Source organism: Gambusia affinis, linkage group LG18 (assembly GCF_019740435.1).
Source record: "Gambusia affinis linkage group LG18, SWU_Gaff_1.0, whole genome shotgun sequence".
Lineage (NCBI taxonomy): Eukaryota > Metazoa > Chordata > Actinopteri > Cyprinodontiformes > Poeciliidae > Gambusia > Gambusia affinis.
This window is the reverse complement of record NC_057885.1, coordinates 6905116-6925531: the sequence shown is the minus strand read 5'-3', so window position 1 is coordinate 6925531 and position 20416 is coordinate 6905116. Positions and strand designations below refer to the sequence as shown.

At 37.4% G+C, this 20416-nt stretch overlaps 2 protein-coding genes across 2 annotated transcripts; one reads left to right on the top strand and one right to left on the bottom strand.

Annotated features, from left to right (window-relative positions):
• Nucleotides 1-2899: 2899 nt before the first annotated feature.
• On the top strand, nucleotides 2900-4467 carry LOC122820668 (C-type mannose receptor 2-like). The gene is made up of 3 exons (XM_044098238.1): nucleotides 2900-3266; nucleotides 3475-3816; nucleotides 4106-4467. Exons 1-3 carry the CDS (start codon nucleotides 2900-2902, stop codon nucleotides 4447-4449), a joined length of 1053 nt encoding a protein of 350 aa, XP_043954173.1. The 3' UTR covers nucleotides 4450-4467.
• Nucleotides 4468-7918: 3451 nt separating this feature from the next.
• Nucleotides 7919-18586, bottom strand: LOC122819858. The gene is made up of 10 exons (XM_044096875.1): nucleotides 18170-18586; nucleotides 15812-16117; nucleotides 15381-15683; nucleotides 11949-12254; nucleotides 11115-11357; nucleotides 10896-11009; nucleotides 10703-10771; nucleotides 10448-10498; nucleotides 10198-10262; nucleotides 7919-8262 (listed from the first exon to the last, which is right to left on the bottom strand). Exons 1-9 carry the CDS (start codon nucleotides 18555-18557, stop codon nucleotides 10207-10209), a joined length of 1836 nt encoding a protein of 611 aa, XP_043952810.1. The 5' UTR covers nucleotides 18558-18586; the 3' UTR covers nucleotides 7919-8262; nucleotides 10198-10206.
• Nucleotides 18587-20416: the final 1830 nt, after the last annotated feature.

Sequence of the window (20416 nt, the reverse complement as noted above, 5' to 3'; positions counted from 1 at the left end):
AACCACTAGAAATTGTGGTCCCCACAAGTGATGATAAATTTAGTAGTCCCCACAAACCATGGAAACCAGTTGGCGTGTGTGTGTGTGTGTGTGTTTTTAATGACAGCTACTCTCTGAAATGTTTACAGGAGAAAACATCAATTTTTGTTATCATGACAGGCAAATGGCTGCAGAGAGATGAAGAACAGAATAAGACATAAGACCTGACAGTCACATCAGCCTAACACATCCTGTCGTCTCATTCGTCATTTCCACCAGCAGTAATATTTACTTGTGGATCACGTGACTTGTGCGATGGGAAAACAGTGTATTTAGTGTGAAATACACTAATTTTGATTCAGCCAAAAACAAACAAACAAAAAAAATAAATCATTGAATCCGAGCAGAAAAAAATGGACAAAAACATTTTCTTCAGACAGGATATTTAACTGGACTGGAGTTATTCTTAACTGGGTTGGTATTTTGGGAAAATGCCAATAATTGACTGATTAATTGCGTAAAATAGACAACATGAAGATTTTCAGTCTTATAAAAATTTTCCATCTGACGTATAAAGTCAATCGGAACAAAACACATCTCTCATTCTGCTTTTCATTAATCCAACAACTCAGAGTTTTCTGGGCACAAAGAAAACTCCAGGATGATGGCAAAGCAAAGTCTGACCGTTAGTAAATAGTTCAGTGTCAATGTAATGTTCTGTTTACTGTTAAAAGGTATAGATGTAAAACGCAGAGACTCATCGTTACACCTATCAATACTGACACATTTTAACGCTACTGAGACATCTGTTGTTTTATTTCTTTTCATATTTGAATATTAAAATTTTCTCCCCATGCTGAGGGTTCTCCGTCAGACAGAACGCAGCAAACAGATCTGCCTGCAACAGAACAAGAACATCTTTATTTCACTTCAACGCAAGACAACTTAACTAAATGTAAGTTTTTCTCTGTCGGATTTTTAATATTTGTATCATCTGATGTGTGTCGGTGTGTGTATAGGTTGAAAGGTGTGTTTTTATGGCTTCTCTCTTTAATTCTCGATACAAGTCATTATATTTGTATTACAGAGTTGTCCATGCTCTTTATTCTAACAGAACTATGTGTTATTAGGTTAATGGTGAAATAACATATACATTTTTAAGATGGATTTAAAGTTCTTAACATTTTTGTGGTTGTTTTATAAATCTTAGAAGAAAATAACTGCCTTCTATTTTTTCCTAGGCCTTTATAAAATTTTGAGTAAATTCTTATAAAGCTTCAAAAAAAAAAAGGTATGAAGTACACAGTTATTGTTTTTTTTTTTTGTTTAATCTTATTTATCTTTAAATGTAGATACAAACAGATTATTCATTGTTAGATTTTGATTTTTAGATTTTACTTGCATGTTTATGGCCTGGATTACATTCACATAACCTACTGTATATCAACCCATACAGTGAATGTTTCATTGACTGTAAATATGCATGAATGTAAAGCATAGTGACTTTTCCTTAAAACTGTCAATACAGATTTTTTTAAAACATTAATAAAGTAACCTAAGTATCTGAGGAATTGTATTTTTTATACATGTGAATATTCAAATTCCTCCCAATAAAAGTTCAGCCTTAGAAAAGTTACAACAGAACAGAAGATCCATTGAGACAACAAGGCAGCAGAAGCAGAACCACAGATGTAAGTTTTAATCCTCAACTCACATTTAGACATTTATTTTATGAAAATAAAATAAATGCATCTGTTTAAGTGGTTGAAATTTTTTTCATTGCTTTTTTCTTTCCCTATTCTTGACATTAATATTCTGCTCTTTTCTCTTAACAAAAGTGTGATTTAATGAGGTGACAGTGAATTCAGATGCTAAACAGAAGCTGCTGTTTATTACCTGGATTACACTCCCATAATCCACTGTATGCCAACCCTGTTGATACTGAATAAAACATTCAGTGTCAGCTGAATGTTTTATTCAATGTAAAAAGGAATAAATATAAAACATAGTGAAGTTTCTTTAAAAATCTATCAATAGAGATATATTTTATGAAACTGCTAATATGGTAACCTAAATATCTGATGTTTTTTATTTTTCATGTTTGAATATTCAAATTCGTCCTAAAAAAGGTCCAGCCTTAGAAAAGTTACAGCAGATCAGAAGATCCATTGAGACAACAAGGCAGCAGAAGCAGTAGTAAGTTTTTATCCTCAACTCACATTTCGACATTTATTTTATTACAGGTGTGTATCCATGTGTTTATTGGTTGAAACAGATGTTTGTATTGCTCTTGATATTAATGCTTCATGATGTTATATCTCTTAACAAAAGTGTGATTTAATGAGGTGATGGTGAATTCAGATGCAGTTATGTAAACTTTGAAGTAGGATTTATAGTTCTTAAAATGTGAGTTTGTTTTACATCTCATGGTAGGAAGCAGCTGCTCTCCCTGTTTTCCTAAACTGCACATTTATAAAATCCTCAGTATTAATAAAATGTAATAATTGTAAATCTTCAATGACATTTGTATGAAGAGTGCCGTCCATTTTAATTGTATTTATCTTCACACAGCTACAAAAAGATTTCTCATTGCTAGAATTTATATTTTTATATTTTACACACATTTCCTCCAGCAGAGACACATTTGTAGGAAAACAACAACAGGTACAAGAACTAACATCAAACATGCAGTGGACTCTGATTCTGCTCATTTGGATGGGTGAGTGTCTCTGTATAAACTACGTCACTGAACTTTACTTAACATAATTTTCACCCAACAGACCACGAGACAGTAACAAATTTATATTTTGAATAAAAAGTATCATAAAGTCAGTAGTGTAATAGCCATACGATGCTTTAAAACTCTGCTGTGAATAAATCCACTGAGAATTTTCTTTCTGTTTTAGGTCAATATTGTGTGATGGACTGTCAGTTCTATCAGTTTCACTACATTAAAGAGGAAAAGAACTGGACTGAAGCTCAGCAGTACTGCAGAGAGAATCACACTGACCTGGTCACAGTGACTAACATGAAGGACATGGAGAGACTCAACAAGATCTTACCTGTAGATTGGAGAGGAGCCTGGATTGGTCTGTATGATGCAACAAATGGTACCAGAACATGGTACTGGTCTCTGCCTGGAGTGGAGTTCAATGAAAGTTACGTGCCTTGGAAAACAAATGAGCCAGATGACGGCGCTGGGTGGCAGAACTGTGGAATCATGTGGACGAGTCTGGAGTGGGGAGATCTGGGCTGTTATGGTCGTGCATATTTTCTCTGTTATGATGGTGAGAACATTTGAGTTTTAAGGTTGAATTTAAATCCAGTGTTTTGAATGGAAATTTAGTCTCAAAGGTTAAAGAAACTAAGTTAAGACAGTTAAACTATAATAAGACAATAAATGGAACTGAGTTGAATAGTTGAACATGTCACTGTTGTTGCAAGCAAAAAAAAATATTTAACTAAGTTGATGCTCACATTTTGTTCCTTACACAGACAGTCATTCATCCAAGAAATATCACTTGATTCAAGAAAAGAAAAACTGGACAGAAGCTCAGAGTTACTGCAGAGAGAATCACACAGACCTGATCAGTGGACTGGAGCAGCTACAGGATGAAGAAGTGAAGAAAGAAATTAGTTCTACTGAATCCTACATTTTTACTGGTCTGTTCAGAGACACCTGGAGGTGGTCAGATAGAAGCAGTTTCTCCTTTAGACACTGGAATCTGAAGTTTGACAATCATCAACCCAACAGTGGTCAATGTGCCATGATTGATGATGAAGGCAGATGGAGGAATGAGAACTGTACTGAAAGAAAACCCTTCATCTGTTATGATGGTGAGTGAATATAATCATCAAAACAGTGATTAATAATGTGTGGCAAAACCCATTTGAATGCATTTATCTGTTCATTTCATTGTTTAAATACTTATAACTGATTTTGAACATATAAATCTTTTAATCCCAAATTATAAACATTAATAAAAAAATAAATTAAAAATGTTGAAAATGTTTTATCAAATCACATTCATGTTTGCTTGTTTATGCTGTATGTCATCGTCTATGTTTCCAAATATTAATGTCGACAAATGTGTGAGTGATTTTGTTTGTTCGTCTCCTGTGACAGATAAAGTGATCCTGATCAAAGAAAACAAAACCTGGGAGGACGCCTTGACCTACTGCAGAGATCATCATGATGACCTGGTCATCATCACCAACATGGAGGAACAGAGATGGATCCAGGAGAAAGTCAAGAACGCATCGACTGGTTATGTCTGGTTGGGTTTGCGCTTCCACTGCTTGAAGAACGTCTGGTTCTGGGTCTGTAAGAAGAGGACCAGCTATAAGAACCCGACCTCAGCAGGATTGATGAACTGTAACACGTCTGGAGCCATGCAGGCTGGAGGAGAACATAGATGGTTCCAAAGAAACGACACAGAGGAACTGAACTTCATTTGTTCTAAGGTTTAAAGCTCTACATCGTAACATTAGGGCCCCGGCAGACCAAAGGAGCGACGAGGTCAAAGACCAGATAATGTTGATTAGATGCAGACTGACTCTTAACCACTAAAAAGAAAAATATGGTTGCATTTCATATTCAGATCACAGAAGCAATTTTAAAGTAAAGCCTATTGTAACATACATGGTGTATTCTTTAAAAACTCTTGCCTGAATCACAGCTGGACCAAAAGCTTTTATAATTCTGATGTTTTGAAAAACTAAGATGATGCGCTTCTCTCTTATTTGATCTTGTGCCTCTAGAGGTTGTCATGGATGCCGTTTTCCAGACATTTCTTTCTGATTTTATGCATCTTTGTATTGCTTTACCTAAATAAATAAATAATCAAGTGTATGACTACCATAAGCTTGGTTCTTGGTCCCAAACTAAAAGCACTGGTAAAAAAAAAAAAGTATCATCACCATCCTTTCCTCCTCTTCTCCCTCGTCTGAATCACAGTGAATAAAAAACCCATTTCAGAATAATTTCTACATGTCAATAAGTGGCCTACATTGTCTTATCTGTGTATTTCCAACAAAGCAGTTAAACCTCAGGTCAGCACAGACCACAGTTGTTTTCTCATATAACTCCTGAATATAACTCTTATTCCAATAAACAGCAGAATCACTTTAACTCATCACCAACATGGAGGATCAGAGATGGATCCAGGAGAAAGTCAAGAACGCATCGACTGATTATGTCTGGACGGGTCTGAGCTACACCTGCACTCTGGATTTCTGGTTCTGGGTCAGTGATGAGGTGGTCAGCTATAAGAACTGGGCTTTAGATGGACCGATGGACGACTGTGACACGTCTGGAGCCATGGAGACGGGAGGAAAACATCAGTGGAGAAAAAAAAGGACATTGAGAAGTTTAATTTCTTCTGTTCTAAGTAAATGAAGCAGAAAATGTGCCGAGTATAAATACTTCTAACCAGTTATCATTAAACTTGGGTTTCCAGGTTTTAGGTCCTGGATGGTTTTTGATAACTCTGAACAAAATATTAAGTACCTTAAAAAAACTTACATTATGTCAGTAAAAACCCCACCCTTACTCTAAAAGAAGCAGAATCCGTCGTTGCATCTAAACCCTTCAAACAAATCAATCAACAGGTCATATAAAAAAAAGGTTCTACTTGTTAGCGCACACATTTAGTTAACATGTGTATTTATATCAACTCAAAGTTAATTTTCTTTAAAGATTAACTCTTGTCGTTTCTTGCCAGTTCTCACCTGTCTTGGAGTTGCCAGACAAAAGATGTTGGCCAGGACTCAGCAGGCTGATTGGACTGAACCACTAGTTCCTGCTGGACGGGGGAATTTATATTTTCTTTGTTTAGAACAGTTGGTAACACTTTATTTGATGGGTTTCTTCCAGAAAACTGAAATGTTTGTGTTTTTATGAAGTGAAGCACTTTGAAAGCCTTGTTGCTGAAATGAACTACACAAATAAACTTGATGGATTGATTGATTGATTGATTGATTGATTGAATATCTATCACTGTGCCTGTGAAGCTGAAGGCAAGACATTCATCATATTTTCTACTCTCCAAACACAAATACTCCATCCATGTGATACAACTAGTGAACTTAAAGTTACTGTAAAAGACAACACTGATTTTGACTTTACTACTTTGTCTTTGTAACTTTGGCAGAAAAAAAATCCCCATAGAGACGTAATTAAATATCAAAATGAAACAAAACTAGAATCCCAAAGATTGTGACACTTAATGCCTTTTCCCTTTTCTTGAAAACAGACGCTGTTGACACATGTGAATTAGGCACACATTTATTTTTGATGTAGCATATATAATTTGACAAAACAATAGGCATGGTGGAAATTAATAGCACTATTGATAACAGGCATATTAATAGTAATGCTATTTGTTTTTAATCCTATTTCATTGATGCCACTATGGCTGAAACAATCCTCTAAATTTTATTTACAACATAATTTTTGTACAGTTCTGGTCCATAATCACAGCAAATCACATGTGAACACTGTAAAACAACAACTGAGTTGTAAATGGGAGCAAATTACTTCCAAGATGATTCATGGTGTTTATAGTTTAATCACTCAGGTATCTGGGCTGCAGCAACAACAGAAGAAGAAACAGATAAAAGAAGTTCAGTGTGATCATCTATGTACAAATGATAGAAAGATGGTTATACAAAATAAATGGAGACCAGACGCCGTGCCCCAAGTAGCCCGGGGCTCCAGCCCAGGGCCCCGGCGCTTTGCGGGCCCCGTAAGATGCCTTGTGTTTTTGTGAATGAATGAGGTCAGAATGTCTTCATTTTATCACTGGCTAAGATTATTTTGGCGGTGTTGTTGAAAAACTGTCTGATTTGTTCTGGCAAACGTCATCATTTCCGCCTCTCAAAACGTTAGCCTTGCTAACAGCGGCTAATCCAGCTGATTTATCCTCCATACATTTGCATGTGCTATTTTTAACAACGCTAAAAGTCGGCTACGTCCAGTCGTCACTGAATAAAAGTTTTGACCAGGTTTGGTCAGAGAGTAAATATTCACCCTGACTCTCTGAGCTTGGTAAGGAAATAAACCTGATAATTGGAGAGAAAGAGACAATTGATCAAAAATTTAAAGAGGGAAAAAGGTAGACATGAAAGATAAATAAATACAGTACATAGAGGATGAATACTGTCAAGTTTTTCTTCCTTAGGAATGTTCTGCCAAATATGTAGATAAAGTTCAAGATGTGCAACTATTTATTTAACAACTACTAAATATATTTGTTTGGTAATTTACGGTTCATGTGATTACAGTAATCAACGGTTCTACAGACAGATCACATTTTAAAAAGAAAGCAGCGCTTCGCCGATTGCAATTTTCTGGCCGATCGTCGATCTTTAAAAAACTTGACTTGCTGATTTTTGTGTGTGTGTGTGAGAGAGAGAGAGATAGAGAGAGAGCAAAATGTAGCGAAAAAGTCACTAGGTTCACTGCCATGGAGTGACTGTAGTAAAACCTGCATGGGGAGATGACCCGGTGGTTGGGTTCTGTCCATCAGCCTCTCATGGTGGACAGTGGCTGAATTCTGTGACCTTGTAGGCAGATAAGGTTTGTGGAAAGGATCGGTTCCACAAGTAAATCACGGCCAACAACCAACCACCCAAAGGGTTGTGCATGTTAATGTGCAACTGTATAACCATGACTAAGTAGGGGCCCGAGCCTTGGCTCCAGACCAGGGGCCGGTTCAGACTCCCAGTTCAGACTCCCAGTTCAGACTGGAGCTGATTCCTTGCTGTAGGAGTCGTCACACTAAATGCTTGATTCCCTTTTGCTGCTCAAACACAGGAGCAAGAAAAATGTTGGAGTGTAAAGTGTAGGCAGAACCAGATCGTTGTAGGAGAGGTTTTAAGTAGTAAATAGTTTACACAAAAGAAGATTATACACAGAATATACAAACTGTGACCACAGTTTACAATTAGCCATTATTTACTATTTCTGTATCACATGGACTATCGGCCATATTACTACTGTCCTCTGGATGGCGCTATCACTCCATTACAGTAAAAGGCTCCGGTAGTTCAGGCACCAGCTGTGGACGATTCATTACATTATATATCAGATAAAATAAAAAATGCCAGTAAAGCTACAGAAAACTCTAATTCCCTATATTGACAACAAATGCAAAACATAATATACATGACTAAAAAATAATCAAAAAGCAAATATAAAAAGGTTGCATGACAGGGAAACGTCTGATGGTGAGTAAATTTAGACTTTCCTGTTATGGTTTAGTTGAACTTCGTTTCATGGACCTGAAAGACAAGAGAGAGTCAAAGGTACTGATGGTAAATATTAAAGGTTCATTCTGCTGCATTATTAGCAAGTAAGTGAAGCAATTCAATACACTGATAAAAATAATAAAACTATTTTAAAACGTTCATTCAGAACCTGCTATAAACTGATTTAACTCTGAATAAATTTCACTCCATCGGATCAAGTCTGTGTTTGCCTATTTTTGTTAATGACTGGCGTCGTAGTAACAGAGCAGGACTTCAACTTAACTGGATTTTCACTCTTTAAAAAAGATAAATATTGGCAAGGGAAACAGCCAAGGACTAGATTTAAAACTTTACAGTTAAATAAAAGTAAAGGCGGTCTCTCACTCCCAAATATGAATAACTACTACAAAGCAGCACAAATAATCCCACTGGTGGAAATGTGTGATCCCTCATACAAATCAAAATGGAAGGAGATTGAATGCAAAAGCATTGGTGTCCCCTTGCAAGCAGCAATTGGAAATATAGACTTAATAAAAGACCTTAAAGAACTCAATCCATGTTCAGAAACAGCACTCGAGACCTGGTCAAAATTAGTAAGAGAAAATAAAGAATCATGTTTACCAATCAGGTGGATAGCATATGATCAAGATTTTACCCCAAATAAAACAGATATTACTTTTAAAAAGTGGATTGATAAGGGCTTGGTAAAATACAATGACTTATATCAAAAGGTCGTCTGAGGACCTTTCAAGATATCAAAAAATATGGCCTTGATAACAGAGATTTTTCCGTTATCTACAAATCCGGCATTATCTAGAAAAAACAAACAAAGATAAGCTAGACGGAACATTTGTCGACATATTGAACATCTTTCTAAAATCGTATCAATCAACCCCCGTTAATAAATTAACGTCTAAAATGTATAATGAACTACAAATCTTGGCGGGTGGGAATACACTATATATAAAGGACAGATGGGACAAAGAAAGGAACGATCAAATTCACATTGAGGATTGGTCTGATATTTTGAATAACTGTTGGAAATGTACATCATCACTAGCCTACAAGGAATTTGCCTGGAAGACTGCTACACGCTTCTTCAAAACACCAGCTCAGAGGGGCAGAAATGCAGACAGAACATGCTGGAGGTTATGTGGGTCGAGTCAAGCCGGCCACTTTCATATTTTTTGGAGCTGTCCTAAGCTACTTTCCTTCTGGGAGACAATTAAACAAAGTGTAGAGTTTGTCATTGGGGTCAATCTTGTTCTGGACTTTGAGACGTTGTTCCTGGGCAGAAGACCAAATTGTGTAAAGGGGTTCTATAAAACATACATGTTCAATATAATGCTTACTGCCAGCAAAAAAGCAATCACTCGAAAATGGATGACAGATAAAACACCCACACTACAAGACTGGATAAACATCATCCAAGACATTCGCAAGATGGAGGAACTGACATTTGCATTGAAACTGGAGCAGGACAGATTTGAAAGATCCTGGACCCCATGGCAAACTTTCATGGACTCCAGATCTGATAACAATGAAAATGAGGTGACACCCACTGTTCTTTAGCTACTCTGTTCGATGTATTCTGTTTTACAGTTCACAAAAGTTTTTATGACGTGGTACCGGTTTGTTTATTCTTTTTTCTCCCCGTTCCTCTGAGAGGGTCTGGGGTGAAAGAAGGAAAAAAAAAATAATAAAAAAAAATGGAACACTAAATACCGGAGGTAGGATAAACACAGGAAGGGGTATGTAATATGTATCAATATGTTAAACTGAATGGATGCTAGTAAATGTCTGTACCACCTTTTGTAAATGGAGGAGATACACGCCCTCCTTGTTGTTCCATAATAAAAATTTGAATTGAAAAAAAAAAAGATAAATAAATGAGGAAAATATCCGAACAGAAACAATTTAGAGGATTTAATAAATCGTTAACAGCTGAGATTTGTTTTTTCTACCTACTTTTCTTTTTCATTCTGAAGTTGCATCGACTTTGTCAGAGATCTTCTCTGATTCATCCAGTTGCCCTGTCCACATGATTAGAGGAAACACAAACGTTGTTACCAGGTTGTTGCTCTGAATCAAGAAACAAACCAAACAGAAACACCTTCATTCTGATCTAAACATAATGAAACTGACTGTACTGTTGATGAGTTCTGGTATATTTACAAAAGCCTCCAACATTATTAGACAGTCAGACTTCATACTGTACCATTTCCAGAGTTTTCAGGGCCTCTGACTGTTTCGTAGACACAAAGGTCACCTGAAGGTCGATGAAAGTCCAACACAGGTTCATTAGAAACTTTATGACTGTGACACAGATGGGAACTTAACAACTGAACAGATTTAAAGTTGCAGCAGAAGAAATAAGTATTCTATTAAAGTTGGACTGGATGGATGGAAATATTTTCTGATTAAAATCCGTTTTAAAGATTAGTTGATATTCAGGACAAAGTGAAAGACTGACCATGAAGGAGAGAAGAGTAAACTTGACGCAGATGTTCATCCTGACCGACTGGCTGCTCTGAACCACGACCTTGACCACAAAAAAAAAAAAAACATTTGTGGTGAAAGTGTTGTGTATTTAAAAATGCACACGTGTTTATGATGTTGATGCGCTCTAGTTGAAATAAGACCGAGTCAGAAGGAGACGCTCTCACATTTTGGCTTTTGGATGCAACAAATCAGCAGCAGGAGAATGAGAACCATGATTCCAATCACTGATCTGGTGACAAACAGAACTGGGAAAGACGAGCTTCCGGGTCCGGAGGGAGCTGTGTTTACAGATCAACGAGGAATATTATTTGTAATAATGATAGTACACAAAACAAAACCACTAAAACAACCATTCGGTAAGATGAGTGTATTAATGACTTCACCTTTAACTGTCATCCAGCTCTGAGGTGAAACGTTTCCTGAATGTTCACACTTGTAGAAACCTTCATCTGACTGAGACACTGCAGAGATCTTCAGCTCTCCTCTGCTGTTATGTTGGATCAGTTTGTCATTGTGATAGAAAATCACATTAGAAAGTTGGTTTTGTTCTCTCATTCTGCAGCTCAGAGTAACAGAAGCTCCTTCAGTCACAGGATGGACGGGGCTCACCAGGAGAAGACCTCTAGCTGTAAACCAGAGAAAATTAAGCTTTTGATAGAAATCAGCAGCTGGAGACAATTAGAGAAAAACCTGAACACATGATTTTAATCATTGATGTTTCACATTTTATCTTGAGCATCTTTTATTTGAATTGTGAAATTTACCCAATAAATATTTGGATTTCACTATTATTAGTGAACAATGTCCACCAACATTTCTAACAGCAGCTGAAACAACAACGAAGACTTTATAAGAAATAAGAACAAGAATGAATTAAAAAATGTCATTTTAGATCCAAAACTAAGCCTTTCTGGTTTTGGTGAAAGTCTGAGGCTTTTTTAATAAAATGTAATGCAAAACAAGAGAAAAATAAATCATGTTTCATAGTTACGGCTCCTGCTGCTCCAACTCACTCATTCATCAGATCCACCAATCAAATGTGCAACAGAACAATATCATGTGAAATGTTGCTAAACTGATCACATATTTCCAACTGGTGACATTTTATGTCTACTTCATCATCATGGTTGATTTCAATGCCGACTGCATTCACTCTGTCATTTCTGGTAAACTATCAAATTCCTCTGGTGAATGAAATAACTTTCATATTAACATACCACTTATGCTGATGTTGACTGCATTGCTGAACTCTCCTGATCCAGACTCACACCAGAGAACTGTTTTAAAGGACCAGCGACTGTTAATGGTACATGACGATCCAGTCATTTCCCCCCAGTTGGAGCAATCTGATACATGGAGTTCATTCTCTCCAACCCTACATCTTATCCCCCCAAAAGAGTTTTCTCCAAACGTCATCACTCTCCACTCAGCAGATTTTCCTGAACAGTTCAGAGTCACAGACTCAGAGGTGAAGTGTTGCTCTCTGTCAGGACTCACTGAGAGAGACGCTGCTGGATGAGAATCTGAAAAACAACATGGAGAAAATAATGAACACAAGCAGATTTCTAAAGAATTTTAAAAGGGGCAATATGTTAAATATATACTTATGTAAAATATAAATATATATATGCATTTAAAGAAATAAGCAAACGTAGCACAGTTTAATTTATTATTTATCTGCATGTATATTTATTTTTGAAGTAGATTAAGCAGGGTCTGAAGCATCGCTAGTGATTCCATATCTAAAAAGTGGTCAACTAAAGCAGTGTTTCCCAACCCTGGTCCTCAAGGCACACTGTCCTACATGTTTTAGAGGTTTCCCTGCTTTAATGTGCCTGATTCAACTGATTGCAGTTCAACAAACGCCTGTTAATCAGTCATCAATTGAAATCAGCTGCACTGAAGCAAGGAAATACCTAAAACATGCAGGGCAGTGTGCCTTGAGGACCAGGGTTGGGAAACACTGAACTAAAGAGTCTAGTGCAGGGGTCTCAAACTCCAGTCCTCGAGGGCCGCAGTTCTGCAACTTTTAGATGTGCCTCTGCTGCACCTGAATAGAATAATTAAGGCTCTGGAGAACTGATCTACACAAGGTGGAGGTAATTAAGCCACTTCATTCCAGTGTTTTGTACCTGTGGCACATCTGAAAACTGCAGGACTGCGGCCCTCGAGGCCTGGAGTTTGAGACCCCTGGTCTAGTGCAACCTCTACATTTTGTCATTTAATAGAATCCATAATGCTAATTGGAGCTTGTTAAAAATAATAACTGGTTTAAATCAGTGTTTCAACCTTTTTTTATCCAGAGACAACCTATCCATTATCCAGGTTCCTTATCGCCCCCCTTCCAGTGATGTCAGTAACGCGTTAATTTGTAACGCGTTACTGACGTCGGACCACTTTTTTCAGTAACGAGTAATATAACGCGTTGCTATTTCAAATCGAGTAGTCAGACTACAGTTACTTATCAAAATCACTGTGCGTTACTATCTTCTTTTGTTATTTAATCGTATTTCCTCTACTCGTCTTGTCGAGTGACCGACGTCTCTATGCAACAGAAATGTAAACAATGGAGGGAGATGCGCATTTTGTTGGTGGAAAAACTGGAACTATTTTGAGTTTCTGTCGCCAAGTCAGAGTATTATAAGAGACTTTGGGCTTCCTTTTTTTTAAAAGTCGCTTGCAGATTTAATGAGTGGCGTGTTGCGCCTTTTTGGGCTCGTTTTTGAACGTGAAGTTACTCATTTGGGTTTGGAAATAAGCAGACTCATAATAAATCCCAGAATTTGTCCGTCATTAAGGTAGTCTTACTCAGTTTCTCCCTGTCCATCATTTCCCGGATGATCCGTCCCGCTGTGTCTTTGTTAATGTCAAGTTAATATATTACCTCTGAATGACGTCGAGCTTCGCGTTGCGCTCCAGAAAACTGCAAACATCGAGACCAATATGAACAGCGCAATAAACGTGAAAACAGCCACGAATGAACGTGTCCGTAGTTGGCAATGATTATAATGGCAAGTTAACGTCATTCTAATTATTAATATTAAGATACGTGTCACAAATCTGTGCAGCCATCTGAGCTGTGGAGCTGCAGGAGGAGCTCTGTGCGCTGTGACACCAAACGCAGGGCCGTAACGCAGAATCTGGAGGCTGGGGGGGCAGGGGGTGGGGGTGGGGGAGGGGGGGTTCAATCCTTCTTAGAGTTTTCCAGACAACAGTGGACCACACAAATTACTCAGGTTTTCTATTTTTTTGTACTGTTTTTTCTACAATCTCCTCTTCAGTTCAACCTTATCAGTGGAGACACATTGTTGATGTTACCATTATAAAATAGCTGACAATTAAGAATTGACAAAGATCAATGTGATTTTCACAGGAGGCGGAGTGTTGTTGTTAGCAGCTGCTGAAAGTAACTAAAAAGTTACTTTTAGTGTAACTTAGTTACTTTCCAAATCAAGTAGTCAGTAATATAACTAAGTTACTTTTTCAAGGAGTAATCAGTAGTCCGATTAAAGTTACTTTTTCAAAGTAACTATGCCAACACTGCCCCCTTCAAAGAAGATGTCGGATACTTGCACTGAATATTAACAGAGAATTAGAAAGGATGTCTAGTGAGGAGAGAATTTTTATTTTATTTTTGTATTGTGGGTTCTCCATTTTTATCTGAAAAAATTATTTATTTTCCTAATATAAAGGGAAACTTTGTTTTGGTATGGTTCATTTGTTTCTAAACAAAAATGTTGATTGTGATAAAAGTATTTTGTTGTCATGTACGATGATTGGTGAAATTCTATCTTAAGTCTTTTGGATCCTTTGAACCTATGAAGCTTAAATATGACAAACTATTGGTATCGATACTGATATCAGCAGTACTGGCCCTGCATTTACTTGGTATGGGATTTATATAAAAATTCCTGGTATCGCCCACAGCTACCCTCCTGCAGAGCGATGGGGGGGCATCTTGTGCATGTGATGTCACGCTGCAGCGGTTCCATACGGTACGTAAGTGTCAGGGAGCGCAAAAGACCACACAGAAGCTGAGTGGGGAATGGTGGTGAGATGGAGGGATATGTGAGGCTGAACCCCAACTGGAGACTGAGATTAGAAGAAGCTTTGTGGAAATAAGCAGTGCCTTGTGAGAACAAACAATTGAGCAACCTTGAGCACGGCCTTGTGCAGCATGGCTGATAAATAACCACTGGAGTTTGCACATAAAACTAGGATGGATAAAGATGATGACTTTACACTTGTGGTGAAAAAAAAAACAACTTTGGTAACTAGAAACTGATAAGAGACGTTTACTGAGAAGTTGTTTTTGACTTTTTCAACTCGTGAACCGTTGTCCAACGTCACAATGCTGCTGTATCGGAGATGTGAAAAGACTGTCTTCTTTATTAAGCTGATGGGAAATCCCATGCTAACATAAATGGTGCATATTAAAGAATGATTAAGTTATTTCTTTCTTTACTCATGTGTTTACTGAGTCTCAACTGTCATTCTTTTCTTTGACCATTGAATAAAATATTGTCAGAATCCATTCTGTGTTATTCTTGATTCATTGTTAATTGGAACAATGTCTCACATCAAAATAAGATCCATTAATTTATCTCCTTATCACACTGTAGCACGGAGAAGAAATAAACATGACTGACCTGTGGTCCAGACAAATGTTGGTTCACTGTAATGAGTGAAATATTCTGGGTTTCCTCTTCCAGCTCTACATGCAAATCCTGCTGTGTGTTTCTGTCCATGAATGATGAAGGAGTTCTCTACAGTCCCATTGATGCTACCAGGCAGCAGCTTGTATCTGTACTGGTACTGTGATCGATCAGGAACAGCTTTATACCAGTAGAACCTCCATCCTGTAGATGAAGGTTTAACCTCACAGTTCAGAGTCACTGAAGCTCCAGGACTCAACCATGATGGAGACACAGTGAGGACTGAACGTGGTGCATCTGTTGAACCAAGAATTTAAATTAAATTCCATTAATTCCAATAAAGTTCTTATTTGACAAAAAGATACATTGAAGAGTTGAACCAATTCTGTTAGTTTTATTTTAAATTGCTCCAAGACAAAACATACCATTTATCCTGATGTTGACTGCATTGCTGAACTCTCCTGATCCAGACTCACACCAGTACAATCCTTCATGGTACCGGTGACTGTTAATGGTACATGAGGATCCAGTCATTTCCCCCCAGTTGGAGCAATCTGATACATGGAGTTCATCATCTTCAACCCAAAATCTCATCCACCCAAAATGGTTTTCTCCAAACTCCATCACTCTCCACTCAGTAGAGTTTCCTCCACAGTTCAGAGTCACAGACTCAGAGGTGAAGTGTTGCTCTCTGTCAGGACTCACTGAGAGAGACGCTGCTGGATGAGAATCTGAAAAACAACATGGAGAAAAGAATCAACACAGTCAGACAAAACTCTGGCTAAAGCCTAACACTTTCTTCATTTGTTGTTAAAGACTTGCTACAATCGTGTTAAATAGAGCCATTATTTTGTCTTTGCATTTTTATCACTGAATTACAATTTTTGGTTTGGTTGTTTAGTTGTCAGCTGATTGCCAGAAAACTATTAGATTTGTTCTAAAGGTTCTGAGTACAATCCCTCACATTCTACTGTGACCCGTGTATTAAATAATACGGAAATCCCAGAGGAGGATATCCAGGAGGGTAATCGGGTGAAGGATGGTTATGGTTTAATGAGTCCATTAATCGCTTGCAGATAAAGATTTGTGTAATTTTTTTAGGAGCTTTAGCAAATTCCTCAAGTTAGGTTTGCTTAAAATAAATACAGAAACACAATTGTTAAAATATAAAAATATTTAGGACTATTTCAGTGATTAAAGTTTCACAGATGGCTTTGTTAAACTACGTTGCATTTTTATTGTCAGACTGGAAACATAAATAGGATCCAATTAGAATAAGACTTCTAAATAAAACTACTTATGATCCTAATTTCATTTTGTTGTAGGTTTCTTGGAACGACAACTTCTAAAAAATATTGTTGCTTGCAAATTGCAGTCGACAATGTAAAGGATTTAAAAGAAGACAGAAAAGTTTGTTGACAAAGCTGGATGAAATGGAGGAAGAGAAGACGAGAACCGAAGAAGAAGAAAGAATTCGACAAAGGTGATGTCACCAAATTAACATGAGAATCAATCAATCAAATTTTATTTTTATAGCACGTTTCAGCAACAAGGCATTTCGATGTGCTCATTACTGATCTATTATGTCAAACATAACTTGTCATCCAGCTGTGGGATCGTGTGCAATTTGTTCCAACTTGGTGTTTTCTGGTGAACGGTCAGAATTTGAGTCTTGGCTTCGCCTGCATGCTTTGATGCAGCAAAACAATTTTGATCATTTTTGATCTTCAATGCCTTGAGACTCTGCTAAGTGATTTTGAAGTCTGTATGTCAAAAGCTGTAGGAGGAGTTTGCTCAGATGAATGTTTAAAAAAGACAAAATGGTGGCTTTGATCCTAAAATGGCCGACATCCTGTTGGATTTGAACCATGGGGCTTTTTCAAAGATCCTGTGAAGTCTTATATGTGTGCTGAATTTCATGATTGTCAGCCCTAAACCAAAGCGTGGTTTGGGGCTGATTGTTTTTAAAGATTCCTAGGGGGTGCTGTTGGGGAATTCAGCCACATGTAACAGAGAGATCAGGACGACTTTGGAGATGAAAAGTTAAGATGGAGACTGAGACAAGCTGTTATTATCTGTATCTTTAAAGAAGAGCTGGAGCTCAAACTGGCAACTAGTGGCTGGAACAGACAAGCTTAAATACTCAGAGGTAGAGAGTGAGGACAATAAATCAGGGCTGATGATAACAGCTGTGGGTAGTTGGAGAGAGTTAATGTAGACTGAGGGGGAGAGAGGCTGGTATGGGGAAGATTACACACACAGAGAGAGAGAGAGAGAAAACAGAGGAACTGGAAATAACTATGACACTAAAGAACCATTAGATCAAGAGTAACAAAATAAACATAAATAAACATAACTAGAAATTACAACATAGAAGAAGACAAGAACAAGACAGATCGAACCAAAATAAGTAACATCAAATGATAAACCTAGAGCGATCAAGAAGGGTTAAACAAAAGAGAACTAGAACACGACTGAACAAACTAAAAGAGGAAGAGAAAAAAACAGAAATAAACTAAACCCAACCCAAGAACACAGAGTCCAGAGAGAAACATAAGATCACCAAAATCTACCGTGTTGCTGCAGATATCATTAAATCATATGAAGTTTTGATTATGCATGGTGTTTATTTAAATTTTTGTTTTTAACAAATTTGAAATACCTCTGAGGATGACATCATGAGCATTTGATCTTTGAGACCCGACTTCAAAGATTGCTAATAATCATGGATGGATAAAGTCGATGAACACATGAGTATCGATGGGACAAAAACCAGAACTGACCTGCAGACCAGATGAACTTTGGTTTACTGTAATGAGTGAAGATCTCTGGGTTTCCTCTTCCAGCTCTACATGCAAATCCTGCTGTGTGTTTCTGTCCAGTAATGATGAAGGAGTTCTCTACAGTCCCACTGATGCTACCAGGCAGCAGCTCATATCTGTAGGTTTTATTTGACAAAACAGGAACAGCTTTATACCAGTAGAACCTCCATCCTGTAGATGAATCTTCAACCTCACAGTTCAGAGTCACTGAGGCTCCAGGACTCAACCATGATGGAGACACAGTCAGGACTGAACCTGATGCACCTGGATAGTGATTAATAACAAAACAAGGAGAAAACAAAGTTATACAGGAAATGTTATAACTCAATGGGCTTGTTGACATGAACATGCAGATAAATGTAAAGTATTTACAATAATCCACTCAAATAACTTTGCTAAAATTACAGTCAAATTGTTTTGTTTACTGAACAAATGATGTTAAAAGAGCCTGAAACTTTCTGACATGCAGCTGATCAGAACCAAATGGTTAAATAAACGTTCAAAACCAAAGAGTTTCCATTTACCTTGAGAGTTTCCACAGCAGAGAAAACTGAGAACTGCAAAAAATAGAGATTGGTACTTCATTAGATCTATTAGAAAAGGGGAAATAGATGTTTTCTTTCTGTATTTGTTTTAGGTCAGTTTGAAGTTGAACCAAGTGTAAAAACTGATGTTTGCTCAGTTTATGTTTCTAAGTGAACACAACAAATGAATCCATCTCATCCTGATCTTCTCATTTCAATCATTTTCCTCGATCTGATCGATTAAAAGTCATGAACTCACTCAGGAAATCCAGCACACAGAGCAAAACGTGGTCCATCTTCACGTCCCACACTGGCGATGTGTCGCTCTGGTTTGGAAAAAGACAAACTGAAGTCGCTGAAGAGGATCTGAGTATAAAACTCAACGCTCGCTATTTACAGAAGTCCTGTTTCCGTTTCACACTCTGAGCCTCTGCACTGCAGCAAACTTTGACACTTCATGTCCAACAGTCACAAATAAAATGTAGTCATTGTTATACATTGGTGGAAAAAACTAATAATTCAACTAAATTCAACCAAATGAGGAGAAGCAGCATTCAGCTTCTATGCACCATAAATCTGGAACAAACTTCCAGGAAACTGCAAAACAGCTGAAACACTGAGTTTCTGTAAATCCAGACCATTCTTGTGATACAACTAGTGGACCTGAAGTTACACCAAACACTGTCAAAGAAAACTTTTTTTGGACATTACTACTTTGTCTTTATAAGTGGTGGAACGCGACATTGCAAAGATGCCAGCACTCCAGCATTAGGCGTGCTTCCTGCTTCCTGTTTCTGCAAGAGGGCCTATCAACAGAACACAAACTTCTCTTTGCTTTGACACGTCTGTGTGCTGCTTCTGTAAATTAAGCACATTCTTGATTCTAAGAAGTGGACATAAATAAATGCTTAGTGTGAACATGAGGTATCAGATCGTACTTCTTTTTTCATGTCAGCCAGCACATCGTTTCCAGTAAAAAGAAAAAAAAAATTAATTACGTGTAAGCTTGTTCTCTCATACAGTTCTCTCATAGTTGCTGGGTTTATAGTAAATTATTGCACTTCCTCCCCCATTACTGTTGACTGGTGGTTCAACAGAATCATCTTGAAAAGCAGACCAATGAACACGGCATGAACAAAGATTACGCCACCGCCGGCAAATATAAAAAGTGATTTGACCAAAGGGACGTGTTTAAACAAGGTGTGGCCTCTAATTAGCATTCCAGGTGTGTCCAAGAGATTTCTAAGTGGGAGAGGAAATTAAATACCAAAATAAAACAAAACTGAAATCCCAAATATTGTGACACTTACTTTTTCCCCTCTTCCTGAAAACAGACGCTGTTGATATCAGGCACACAATTATTTTGGATGTGGCATATATAATTTGTCAAAACAATATAGACTTAATGGAAATTAAGAACACTATTGATAACAGGCATATTAGTAGTGAAGCTATTTTTTCTTTTTTTTTTCTTTGATGCCACTATGGCTGAAACAATCCTCTAAATGTTATTTGCAACATAATTTCTGTACAGTTTGTTCTGGTCCATTATCACAGCAAATCACATATAAACACTGTAGAAGAACAACTGAGTTGTTCAAACTCTGACGGCCAGATGGGAGCAAATTGCTTCCAACATGATTCATGGTGTTTATAGTTTAATCACTCAGGTATCTGGGCTGCA

Coding starts and splice junctions, on each gene's coding strand:
- LOC122820668 (XM_044098238.1), top strand. CDS start 2,900: ATGGACTGTCAGTTCTATCAGTTTCACTACATTAAAGAGGAAAAGAAC. Junction 3,267..3,474: donor ATATTTTCTCTGTTATGATG/GTGAGAACATTT, acceptor TTCCTTACACAG/ACAGTCATTCATCCAAGAAA. Junction 3,817..4,105: donor ACCCTTCATCTGTTATGATG/GTGAGTGAATAT, acceptor CTCCTGTGACAG/ATAAAGTGATCCTGATCAAA.
- LOC122819858 (XM_044096875.1), bottom strand. CDS start 18,557: ATGTTCATGTCAACAAGCCCATTGAGTTATAACATTTCCTGTATAACT. Junction 12,255..15,380: donor AACATTTGTCTGGACCACAG/GTCAGTCATGTT, acceptor GTTGTTTTTCAG/ATTCTCATCCAGCAGCGTCT. Junction 10,772..10,895: donor TTGCATCCAAAAGCCAAAAT/GTGAGAGCGTCT, acceptor TTTGTGGTCAAG/GTCGTGGTTCAGAGCAGCCA.